This window comes from Natator depressus, chromosome 12 (genome assembly GCF_965152275.1).
Source record: "Natator depressus isolate rNatDep1 chromosome 12, rNatDep2.hap1, whole genome shotgun sequence".
Lineage (NCBI taxonomy): Eukaryota > Metazoa > Chordata > Testudines > Cheloniidae > Natator > Natator depressus.
The window spans coordinates 4,489,387-4,502,261 of NC_134245.1; the positions used below are offsets into that span (position 1 = coordinate 4,489,387).

Here is a 12,875-nt window from a genome sequence, read left to right on the forward strand (position 1 = left end):
ACACTACAATAAAAGCTGTTTTATCTGGCACGTTGGGAGTAGGGGGGATGCCGGTAAGTGAAAAATGCCGGTTAACCAAGAGGAAGGGAGTTTGGGTGCAAGAAGTGGTGCAGGGCGTGGGCTCTAGGAGGGAGTTTGGGCTTGGGAGGGAGCTCGGGGTGCCAGATCCAGGGGCCGGTCACCTTGGGCAGCTCCCTGCAAGTGGCGACCTGTCCCAGCTGCTCCTAGGTGGAGGTGCGGTAGGCGGCTCTGCACGCTGCCCCTGCCCTGCCCAGAGTGCTAGGTTCACAGCTGCCATTGGCCGGGAACTGTGGCCATTGGGAGATGCAAGGGCAGTGCCTCCAGGCAGAGTCAGCATGGAGAGCTGCCCGCCGCACCCCTGCCTAGGAGCAGCTGGGACAGGTCCGACACCCCGAGCCCCCTCCCGTGCCCAACCTCCCTCCCAGAGCCTGCGCTCCGCACCCCATCCCGTGCCCCAACCCCCTGCCAGCCCCGCACCAACTGGACTATAAACCGGACTTTCAATGAAGATCAGAAATGCTGGTTTATAGAGCTTTCTGGCTGGTCAAGAGCCGGATAAAACAAATTTTACTGTAGTTACTATTCATACTGTGTCAGTCACCCGATCTGTTCAGATTCCCACTAAGACCCAGTGAGGAAATAATGGACACACAAATACTGTCTCCACACACAGGAAACGACAGACGAGAGTATGGTGCGGTCACTCAGCCAGGAGCCACCGATCAGCACCATGACAGGGGAGGATATGGAACCACCACACGTGATGGGCATCATCAGAGGTGGCCTTAATGCCGAGAGCCACCCTGCTGTTCCCAGGTATCACAGCGGACTCCAAACAGCAGCTGGTCTTACACATGGGGCGAACGTGAAACTGCTGCCACCACCTCCTGGGGAAAGCAGAGAATGAAGCAGCTTCCCTGCTAGTCTGCATAAGACCAACTAGGGATACAACGGAGAATGGTTCTTAAACTGTTATTGCTGGACCACATTCGGAAACATGGGATTTTAGGCTTGTACTTTCTATTTAGCTTATACTTGGGGTAACTTTGTTAACTCTGCAGTAAGTCACTGGAGAAGAACGGAGGCTGGGAGAGGCCCCAGAGGAAGTGTTGGCAAGAAGCTTAACACTCTTGCGGAGCAGCCAGTGGTAACGTGGCACCGAGGGCGCTAGGCAAAGGGGAACGTCGGCTGCAGTTCAGGCTCCATTTTCTCCAGTGACACGCATCTCACCATTCGATTGTATTGGGTATCTGCCCCTCCATGCACTGACGGGGAATGGGTCACACACCACGAAATACACAGAATGTAACACAGATGGTGCAGGAGTCAGGGAGAAAATTCACAATCAACCAGTTGCATTATGGGTTTTTTTTTGGCCTCTCTGAAACGCCCACTGTTGGCCACCACCAGCAGCAGGATCCCAGACTGATACGGAGTGACAAATCCTACCTTCTTATTGGTCACCGGTTGTTTTTGTCAAGTTACAAGTCTTGGAGACTGAAGACAGCTCCTGAAGAGTGTTCAACTCTTTCCCTAACACCTGGTGCTATTAGGGAGCATTTCCAAAGAGGTCACAGGAACAGCCCCGACACCTGACAGTGAATGTCTTCGGGGTTTTAGAAATGCTGATGGAAAGGAAGGCAAGACAGGGCCGAAGTGAAAGACCTCACCAGGAATAAATGCAAAAAACAAACATTGCAAATAATACAACCTTCCCCAGCGAGTCAAGAAATGTACAAAACTGCTACCAAGTGCATATGAATATACACCAAGAACTCACCACAAACTGGAGAAAGAGCTAGGAAATGTGCAGAAGCAACTGGAGATTGAATGGCAACCTAGAGTCATTAAGAAAACTGCTGTTGTGACAGAAGAGTCATAATATTCCTTTAACCCAAGGAGCCAGAACCAAGCTTCCAAGCACTAGAACTTGAGAGCAAGAGCTGCAGAGTCAGTCGGTTACATGGCCAATTCAGAGACGGGTCAGGGATGAAGGAAAAATCAGCCTGGAGGATCTTGAATTGGAGATAAGCAGAGCAACAGGAGAGAGGAAGAGAAGCACTGTTTCCTGATGCCAGGCTCAATGATCTGCCCTTACTATGCCGCAGGAGGACAGGAGAAATGGCTGAGTATTCACAATTGCAATAACCAGTCGTGGAGTTGGACATGGAACTGACTGGAATGCAACACAAGGATGGCTTATCCAACATGAATAACCCTTAGGAGAACTGGCTGAAGACATGGAGAGGCCAGTCCATTGCATCTCCAGATACCCCAGAGAAGCTACCAGAAGCCTTAGCCCAAGAGCATTTAGATGCTTTACCTGTAATGAATGAGAAACTGAAGATAAAACAACTGCTCTGGAAGAGTAAATGCAACTGTGGAGTAAGAAGCTTTCGAACAATTCTGCCAAGGAAGAAAATGATCCATGGTGCAAGGCCAACACAGGGACCCAAGGGGACAGCTGCACAATGACAAAGAAAAGGCACTGCTTAAAGGAAGTGGAACCTCTACAGTACTGAGTAGCAAAAAGCACAACCTCCAGGGAATCTTTGCAAAGGAAGTGGTGACGTTGTTACAAAGGTGGGAAGAGAGGCCAGCTGCAAGCCAGGACAGAAACAGGTAAAGCTGACCAGCCACTGGGGCTGTCCCCATCCTTAGGGGACATGGTTAGGTAAGTAAATGTAGACCCAACTTACCTAACCCAAACTGGCAAACCCCAGGCCAAGAGAGGACATTAGACTGGGCGCTGGAAAGTAGGTCTGCTGTAAGAGATACTATGGCTACAAGTTCCAACGCCAGGCTGGCTTTAGCAGATGCCAATGCAGCAACCCCTGGCGGCTGTTTATACTGGACTGTACAAGCCAGGCCCAGCGGTTGGTGATGAGGCTGCGGGAAGATTCCTCCCTAGGTCAGTCTGTGCATCTACACAAGACGCATTTTCAATTCCACATTTTTATCAACAGGTGGCACTAGCCATTTACACATTGGTTATGATTTCACAATGGAACTGTCACCCTCTTGCTTTCCCCCCCTCTCCCCCTTCCAGTTCTGTCTGCAAAGGATCCCTCACCACCACCGTAGGCAGCATCCAACCCCTCCTCCGCCGGGCCCTCAAGCATTTGCTACACCATCAGCAAAAGCAGTAGTGACGCAGGGTCTGGGCTTCAGCAGAGCGGTGCCCCAGGGTCTCCTGCTCCACCTGCAGCCTCCACTCGTGGTGCTGAACATACAGCCGGGAGCTAATCACACAGCGCATTCCTCCCCCAGCACGGTGTGTAAGCCCACTCCCAGGGTGGAGCCCACGGAGGGGCTGGCGAGGATTCTGAGCCTGAATGCCCTCCACTTGGCATTACTGAATTTGAACAAATTTTATTTTTCATTTTCCCCTTATGAAAAAATTTCAAATTAGACACAGAAAAAGCAGCAGAGACAAGTGCTGCAAACCCCATTTCCCCTTTGCGAAGATCTGTGGAAGGGCAGGCAGACCGCTCGCCACATTCGGTCACACCATACCCTGCTCTCCGTCAGCAACGGCACCCAGACACACACACGCAGTGTGTAAAGCCATTGGGTATCGTTAGTGTCACGCGCGCACACGCACGCTTTCAATTCGGCATGTCTAGCAGCACGTGTGAGGACGCCTGTGACAGCACTGCTGAACCAGTTCAGCCTCCGTTGGTGTTAAGCCGTCACAGCTCCTTGCTGGGGTCATTGTGGGGCTCCAAACTCAATATTTACTCTACAATCCTTATGAAAACAGAGCTGCTGCCTTTAAATGTAATGGCCTGGCTGTTATGTATTTAAAATCTTGCCGTCTATAATGCTGTTGGTCCACACACACAGCCTGTAAAAACCTGACATTTACAAGCTTTGGGGGTGATACAAGCACACTCCACACTTCCAGGTCAATTCTCCCAATGGACACCTGGGCATATCCAAGCAGCCATCTGGACATCTGGGATGGGTGATCAGTAAAGATTCCCAGCAGAGCTCTAGCTGGGGGATGCAGCCCAGATCCCAGCTACACCAGCGTGGCCTAACCCGCAGAGAACGGGGCTCCGTAACGGAACACACGGCCAAACCCTTCGCTCAGGCAGCCCTAGCAGCTGCTCCTTGGAGGTTAGTGCCAGGGGCTCATCCAAACCTGGTGATTTCCAACTCCCTCTGCTTTTCCAGCCTCTAACCACAGCGAGGTGCTCTCCAAGCCCGAAGGCTGGCTGTTCCAGGGCTGGAGGTGCATTCGCAGCCTAGCCCACTGACATGAGGAACAAGGCAATGTCTCCCACTGCACTAGTCTGGCCCTTCACAGGGTCAGCAAAGGACCAGCCCCGGGCTCTTGAAGGGGCAGAACTGGTGAAGCCCAGAGATCCTTCAGTTCCCAGGATGAAGCCTAAAGTGACTGCTGGGGGGGGAATAACAGAGCTTGGGCTGTGGGGAATAAATACATGAATGCCTTGGCTGAGGTGGAAGAGACCTTTTTAATGAATGGGATCCAAATAAACACCTTGAGCTGCCCTCTGGGGAAGAGCTCAGGTCACTAGCACTGGAGATAAATACTGGATGTTCATGTGTGGGGATGGGTATAGATCTTTTTTACTTAAGAAAATAAGAAGCTGTCACCCAGGTGGATGAGCTTTATCACTAAATTAGCAGAAACCAGGTCAGCACAAACTCTCCAGATATAAATACTGGTGGCTCAGTCAGAAAAAAAAAGAGAAAGACCTAAATCGGAAGGCTCTACATTAGATTAACCAGCGAAATACTGAGTGCTGCTGCAGCCGCGGTGACGGTGGGGAGATGGGAGAGGTCTGCCAGCTGCTGCCCGGCTCCGCCAACGGCACGTGACGGGGATGCCTGGTGCGGAGGGACTGACTCAGTCAGCGCTCTGTCTCTTCCCGGGGCGGGGGGGGGCCGGGCAGCAGGGAGGTCAGGTGAGGGAAGAGGCGGTGGTGGCAATGGAGGGTGAAGGGCAGCACTGGAGGACGTCACTCCATCTCCTCTGGTGGCTAGTGCAAACAGTCGTCAACTCTGGCAAAGGAGCAGGAACCCAAGCCCACACGAGCCATGAGCCGCAAACACTCGGAGGCCTGGCCCAGGGCAAGCATCAGCGGGGGCTGCTTTGGCAGGTTCTGAGATTCTGTGGGGAAGAGAGAAGAAAGCGTCTCAGAATGGCCGTGCTGGAAGGCTGAGCACGGCACCTTGCCAGAGCGGCCTACCTAAGTGCTCCCTCGACAGCGAGCAGAGCACAGGCTGGGCAGCTGCTACAAAGAGCTGCCGAGCTGCTCACGCTGGGTCTGCCAGGGTGCTGTCCCTGCACAGACTCACTCCCACATTCGCCGGACGCGCCCCCCAGCAGCGTGAGGCAGCAGGACCTTTGGAAAGCAGTGCTGCGTGGGCCAACAAGCAAGCACTGGTGCTGCCAGTCTGAGTCCAAGGGAGACTATGGGGCTGCGCAGCCCGTTCCAGCCGCTGAACCCCTGAGACCCAGGAGAGCAGAACATGGAGGCAGAAGCAAGGTGGGATGCTAGTTAGTGACCTTCTCCGAGGTGGCCGCTGTCTGCTCCTACTCATGGGCGTCTAGCCTGCAGTACCAGCCCCCTCGGGCCTAGCTGTGGATCTGGAGTCCTTCATTTTCTCAAGTGTACTCTCCAGTTTTATGCTGCTCATCTCTCTGGAGGGGAAATACTCCAGCCAGCTCTGTGCCTCTGCTGAGACCGCAGCCAGGCGTACCAGCAAAGGAGGACGCTTGGTGCCACCAGCCTAGTAAAGGTGTCAGAAGGATCACAGGATGCACACAGCATGTCTGGGGACAAGTCCCTCAGGCCACATCCTTCAGCAACTTCTCATCTCCTCCAGTGGGCGAGCAAACAGGGCAAGCACCTTGCCCTGCTGCTGATACTGAGGCAGCCCCATGTGGCTGTCAGCAGCCTGATCCCCAGAGGAGACTTTCCTTCCCCAAATTCCACCTCCTCCATGTGTGTCTGACAGAGGGTGCAGACAGGTACAGGGCTGGAGCCCTAACTCCCCTCTAGCTTGCTGCTCTCAGGTTACTGCTCGTCATGCTGCGCTAGAGACCACAGCCACAGCCGTGGATTACACAGACCAGACTATCGACGTATGGGGCCTTCCTAGGACCAGAACATGGCTCTGTGAGACAGAGGAGCTGGATCGTGCACGGAGCTTGGCCAGTGGGGGAAAGACTGACCTGAGCTGAAACTGAGCCCCACCAGGGAATGGGGAAGAGGGAGAGAGTTTGGGGATCAAGCTCCAACCCCTGCCCCCCATCCTCAGAGTCTAATTCCCACCCTCCTTTCTCTGCCACAAAGGCCTTGAGGGAGCCAGCTCTGCCACTGCCTCCTCCCTGATGGTACCAGCAGGTGGAGCACTGGGAGCGGGCGAGTCCCCTGCCCTCAGTGCTGATGTCACAACAGCCCCTGCAGGCAGCGCTGCTCAGTCCTGTCCGCCCTGCTGGGTGTACAGGGAGCTGGGCCAGGCGCCCGGCCTCCCTGAGGCCCTGGCAGAACGGGCCCGTTTTCTAGTTTTCAAAATTGTGACTAAAAAAATCAAAAAGTGGCTTTTCAGGCCCCCGGCCAAGCCCCAGGCCGAGACCAGTGGGGAACGAGGGAGCAGGGTGGATGAGTCACCACGGGACCCTGTGTAGTGATCAGCCCTCTCGGAGAGCCCAGGGGGATGACGTGGCTGCCAGCCAGAGTAACCATCCCTCCCTCGACCCTTTGCCAAGATGTCAGAGGAAGCCAGGCTGCAAGGGGTCCTGTTGCTGTACCGGCCCTATCCTGCCTGCAAACAAGCTTCACTACCATAGAAAGTTTCTGCACCAACGAGCCCTGGGAATTGACCAGTTGCCGTCTGGACAGGCTCCACCCTGGGCCAGAGGCTGAGAGGCCCAAACCTACTTTTTCTGGGCTGACTTCCCTCACTTGGGACTCTTCAGAAGCAAAGCAAGAGCCTGCTATTGATCCTCAGGCAGATCAGGGCTCTGGAGTACAAGGCCACCTTCCCGAGGAAAGCCTGGAGCAGCTGTGTCTATGGGGCATGCGCAAGGGGTGAAGGTCTTACGCAGTGAGTGCTGGGCTGGGGAAGAGGCCTTCAGAGGCCAATTAGACAGCAGGTGCTGGCACCCAACTGTGGATGCAGAGGGGCCCCAGAACTCTGGGGCCAAGACCAGACCCAACTCAATTGCCCAGCTGCACATGTGGCTTGGGAACACAATGAGAACTAATCAGCTGGAGGAGACCCCACGACAGATCTCTGTGCATGCAGCAAGGTCACTCCACATCCAGCTACCCTCAGGTTGGAAAGGGCAGCCCTGGGTGGGCTGCATGGCCCGTTTATAATCTTGGCTACAGGCAGGCGAAGGGAGAGGGAATGGCTTTCAAGAAGGCTCAGGAACCCTCTCTCGGGGAAGAAAGCTCAGTTAAATGCTTGAAACTCCGGCTGTTCAATGAAAACCCCCAAAGCAATCACAAATCTGCCCTCTTCACTCTCCAGCCACAGGCCCTCAGGTGAGGACAAGCACCACTGAAATGAATTCTACTGATGGGACGGTGAAACACACTTCCCCTGACAGTGGGGTCAGCTACAGACCCGAGGGGTGTGGCGGTCAATCCCTGCACTGAAAGGACCTCAGAGGAGAGAGGTGATGTCCGCTGATGGGCCAGGTGAGAGGGGCAATGCACTGGAGGTGGCTTAGCTCCTCGCAGCGAAGGTGGAAATTCCTGACGAGAACCCTCAGAGGAGTGTTGGGACAGACGACTGGGTGCGAGCCAGGAGGGGAACAGAGCAGGAGCAGCAGCAGCAGCTGTGTGCTGGCCAGGGAATGGGGGTAGGGCTGTGGGTATCTGGCTTCCCTTCTACCCTTCCCCAGTCACCCCAGCTGTCACTGTCCCAGGCCACAACCCCTCGGAGCAATCGGCAGGAACACAGGGAGCTCCAGGCACACATTTCGGAGGCCCCCTCACATCCCAAGCACCTGCCCCGGGGCGACTGTGCTTGCGGCAGAGGTGTCGCCCCCTGCCTTACCCAATATAGCACTATTGAGAGCAGCACACACAGGTTCCCTCTGGATTGGATCCAGCTGCTGCCCAACAGGGCAGTTCCAGGGGTCAGAGTACGCCAGCAGGCTGAAAGCGTCCTGGGGACGGAAGAGAGACACGGGCAGTAAGGCGAGCAGCAATGCAGAAAAAGGGGAGGGACTAACAGTCAACCAGGGCATGTTCCCCAGCCAGCCAGGTAGCAGGCATCTGCCAACAAGAACGCCCCAGCTCTGGCAGCAAATGAGGGCAGCTGGGCAAGGGGCTGCTGAGGGAGACATGCACCTCTCCCTCCTGGCTGAGGTGCCAGCAGCGGAGGCAGACATGCACCTCCCCCCAGTGCAGAATGAACATTGGCTTGTGGGAGCTGGCCACAGGTGCCCTGTGTTATTGAGGGCCACTGCTGGCTCTAGCGCTGTTCCCACCCCTCTCCACCCGCACAGCTCCCGGCCTCCCAGCACCCGGCAGGGAAAACCCCAGCTCTGGTCCATGTGGCGGGTGCTGCTGTGAGCCCGGCCAGAGGCACACCCTCACCTGCAGCATCTTCTTGTGCGTCGTGTTCTTCCCGTACTCTCTGCAGAGCTGCTCGCTCAGAGTCTGCAGCTCCCGCCCAAACTGGATCATTCGCTCTGTGGCAGCATGGTTCCCCCCGCAGAGCTGCCTCTGGGGGCAGCCGTCTTCTGAAAAAAGGCCAGAGGGGAAGAGAAATGACTGCCCTGCAGGCAGGCAACTCCTGGTGCTCAGCCCTGCTTCAGGTCCACAAAGTCCTTCCCCGAGGCCCACCCTCACTCTAATGTTCCCCTGGTGGGGCTGCTTTAAGGACAGCCTTGCAGAGCAGACGCCCACTGCTGTTCTTTGTGCCCTGAGCCCGGTGCCCAGCTGTCTGCCAGCAGGCAGTGGGTGTCTGGGTGGGGTGCACACAGGCATGATACTGTCCAGGATCTACCCTGGATGAACAGGAAGGCAGCATTAACAGCTCATCAAGTCTCATGACCAAGCCACACAGGGGTCCACACTGCGACTGCGCTGTGTTATCACCTTTGTGGTGAGTGTGGAAATGTAGCCCCGGAGGAGGGGCTGCACTGACAACCCCCTCTCCCCCCAAACAGTTAGAGCCTCCCCACAAGTCGCTGCCCCTCTGAGTCTGGACCTGCAGGGATGCCCGACTCCCAAGAGGAGGGCTGGCTGTCACTTTCCATCCTGGGCCCCCTCTGCTGAGGCTGCCAAGGAGGAGGGCAATCCACGCCAGTCTAGGTGGTTTTTGTATGGTGAGCACTTGACAACCAGGAAACAGAGTGAGACCTTCACAGCCTCATCTCATCTCACAGGGCATGTCACCAAAGCGACTAGACACCGGTGGCTAGACTTTGCCAGGTGACTCGGGCGGTGGGGCTGTTTCATTGCTGTGTAGACTTCTGGGCTCAGGCTGGAGCCCGAGCTCTGGGACCCTCCCACCTCGCAGGGTCCTAGAGCCTGGACGGCTACACAACAGTGGAACAGCCCAAACTGGCTGGTCCGGGCCAGCTGCGGGTGTCTAGTTGCTGGGTAGACCTACCCAGAGAGGCCACAGAACCACCAACAGAGGATGGCAACTGTCTGTACTGTTCTGAGCTGGATGTGACTGGTGACCAGGCTCTGGCCTCCACTGCCCCATCACCAGCCAGCTGATTATCCCTCTGTATCCCGCACCTCAGGAGTTCCAGGGCAGTAGGATCCCCCAGGGTGAAGGTCTAACACACGTCATCTTTACTGGCAGTTTGCACACAGGATACAATGAAAAATTAGACCTTTTGTTTGACTCCCCTGTAACGGGAGCCCCACCCCATGTATCAAGTCAGTGAGCAAACTCAGCTGCCCAGCCCTGTCTGAATCAGCATTAAGCACCTAGCCCCCCAAAAAGTCTAGATTAGTTCAATTCCCAGATGGTTTCTCCCCCCATCGGATTAGAGATCCCGAGAATCTCATGCCTGCACCCTGGGCTGGGGAACAGACCCACAGGGCAATGCCCAACCCTGATCCAGTCCCAGACAGAGTTAATACATGTGTCAGCAGTGCCATTCCCCCGCTAACTTTTTGTGAGGGAGAGGAGAGCACTCCTTCCTTCCAGGGCCCTACCCATGCTGGACTCGTCCGTCTGGAGGATCTCTTCATGTTTGTAGGTGCCATTCATTATCCTGGTGGAGGAGTTTTCAAGGACTCCATTGGGGTAATGCTCAGCCTCCATCTCCATCTCACTGTCACTGGAGTGCAAAAGGAAAAGAAAAGCCTGAGGGCTTAGAAAGGGCAGAAACATTCCCCAAAGGGAAAGTCCTACAGAAGGAAGCGTGCCCAATGGCCGACCAGTAGGCTGCCAGGGCTAGACACCCAGTAGCCCACAGGAGACAAGAAAACAATCTATCCAGCAGGGCAAAACCAGGTTCAGAACAACAAAGGCCTCTATCTATAAAGTGCGCTTCCAACCCAAGGGGGTCCCGGAGGAGGGAAGGTGTGAAGTACTTAATTTAACATTTCAAATTGCAGCCACTTCTGGGGTGGAGAACAGCCGCCAAGCAACATACAACACTCTACACAATACAGGGGAAATTTTAGCCAAGAGCACTGAGGCAAACCATCAGCCCTAGAAAAAGTGTCCCACAGGTTCTTTAATATCCTCACAGAGCAGACAGGGCCACGGTTTCAAGACCTCTACACAGCAAATTGCAGGAGACCTCCACTGCTCTAACTCAGAAGGCTGAAGGGTTGAGATGATCTGCCAGGACTTGAACTCAAGAGTTCAAAGATTCTCTGTGTTTCAGATCTACGCCGTCCCCGCTGGCATAGAGCTGTCATCACCCAGCGTTTGTGCAGACGATTCGTAGGACTCCAGTATGTGATGTCTCTCACTCAGTTATGAGCTGTACAACCATGTGGAGTTCAGAGCGGAAGCTAGAGGCTTCCCTGACCATGGTATTTAGCAACCCATTTAGTGAGTCTGAATGTCAGCTGGCAGTTACTGAGGACCCCTCATTAATCACAAAGATCTCTGCCCCAACATGTCCTAGGGAGCCCCGCAGCAGCCACCAAAACAGCTAAGCAGAGAGGAAACTCAGCTCTCACGCTTGGTCAGCATACTTGACAGAACAAGGAGCAATGGTCTCAAGTTGCAGTGGGGGAGGTTTAGGTTGGATATTAGGAAACACTTTTTCACTAGGAGGGTGGTGAAGCACTGGAATGGGTTACCTAAGGAGGTGGTGGAATCTCCTTCCTTAGAGGTTTTTAAGGACAGGCTTGACAAAGGCCTGGCTGGGATGATTTAGTTGGGGATTGGTCCTGCTTTGAGCAGGGGGTTGGACTAGATGACCTCCTGAGGTTCCTTCCAACCCTGATAGTCTATGTCTATTTCAAACCCCAATAAATGCAGCAATAATGACCTTCCAGGCTTGAAACCCCCGTGACTCAATGGAGATGCCTGTAATTCACAGGGCCCTTCGGCCCGATGGCACCAGCATCTAATGAACTGGTCCAGTGAACAGAATGTGACCCCATGCAAAAGGGACACGTCTAAGTGACAAGGGTCTGGGCTGCCGTGCAGAAGACTCAGGTCTGCTTCCTGCAACCAGCTCAGTCTTTTATTCCCCGCGGGAGCACACGGATTCCTGGAGGAAGGAGGCCCTTGTGCTGTCCATAAGCAAACCGTTTGGCTGAGAGTGCGGGAGCATGCGCGGCAGGGCTGCTGCTTTTTAGACTACCTTTTGGGACAGTCAGAGCATCACCCTGGCAGGACATCTGCCCCAAAGGCATTTGGGGACTGTTTACTCAAGGCTATCCTGCTTCTCCTACGGGAATGGGCAGCACCAATTGAGCCCCAAGGTGGGAGGGAGAGTGTGGAAGACGACCTGCCATTGGCTGCTCAGCAGTGATGCCTATAGCTACTCATGGTTACCCCAGTGATGGAAAGAGCGCTGACCGAATGGCTGATGAGGTGCTCAGAAAGCAGGCTAAGCCCCTTCCTGCCCAGGCGTGGGAAAGGCACAGCAAGGAATACCTGGTCTCCTGGTTACTTGTACTGCTATGCTGCTGGGATTTGGTGGAGTCTGTTGAATTGGACTCAGAGTAGTTCACCGACGAAGGAGAGGAAGAGGAGGAAGAGGACGACGATGAACTCAGTGCTGGGTATTTACTGTGGCTTTGTTTGCTTTTTGTGGACGTGACTCCGTTGCTACAGCTTGGGCTGTCTGCTCCTGAAAGCCAAGGAGAGAGGTGTCAGAGGGGAGGGGCTAGGCAGCTCTGGGCTGAAGTCAGCAGCAGGAGACATTGCTTGTGCTCCTTTCACTGAGGAGCAGGCCCCAGGGGAGGGAAATAGGGGCAGGCTGCAATTCACAAAATACTAGAGCTGCTTTTTACATTGGGCACAGTGTTAGGAAAACACAAGCAAACCCCAAATGAGCTGCAGCGCCCACTCGCAACACCTGTGCTTCAGTGAGTGTGAGAAACAATCCAGCGGATAAGATCCGCCCCAACCAGCTCAGACACCTGAGGGACTGAGGATCCCAAAGAGAAGCACATGAGACAAGCAGCCCACGAAGTTTGTCTTCGTTGAAACCAGAATTCTCATCCCTCTAACATACCTGGGGAAGAAATCTAGATGTTCAGTGCACAGGTAAAAAACTAAGCCAAAATCCACCTGCTGCAAGAGAATTAAAGCTGAAGAAGCTTTAAAAACCTCCCACAAACTACAAACTCCACCTCATAGGATGAAACATGGTATAATGGGACATAGGCAACTCAACACCAACCTGCCACGTGACACTTATTTATAAT

General features: G+C 54.5%; 1 protein-coding gene across 3 annotated transcripts in view; it reads right to left on the reverse strand.

The window, feature by feature from the left end:
- Nucleotides 1-3,172: 3,172 nt before the first annotated feature.
- RANBP10 (RAN binding protein 10) overlaps nt 3,173-12,875 on the reverse strand; it is a 168,472-nt gene continuing 158,769 nt past the window's right edge. The window contains exons 10-14 of one of the 3 annotated variants that reach the window (XM_074968389.1): nt 12,100-12,295; nt 10,191-10,315; nt 8,610-8,752; nt 8,065-8,176; nt 3,173-5,161 (exon numbers count right to left, since the gene is read on the reverse strand). In XM_074968389.1, the coding sequence (XP_074824490.1) occupies nt 5,031-5,161; nt 8,065-8,176; nt 8,610-8,752; nt 10,191-10,315; nt 12,100-12,295 (707 nt within the window). In that variant the 3' untranslated portion in view covers nt 3,173-5,030. Of the gene's footprint in view, nt 5,162-8,064; nt 8,177-8,609; nt 8,756-10,190; nt 10,316-12,099; nt 12,296-12,875 lie in introns of all 3 variants that reach the window. The other 2 variants (XM_074968388.1, XM_074968390.1) reach the window with 2 other exon arrangements.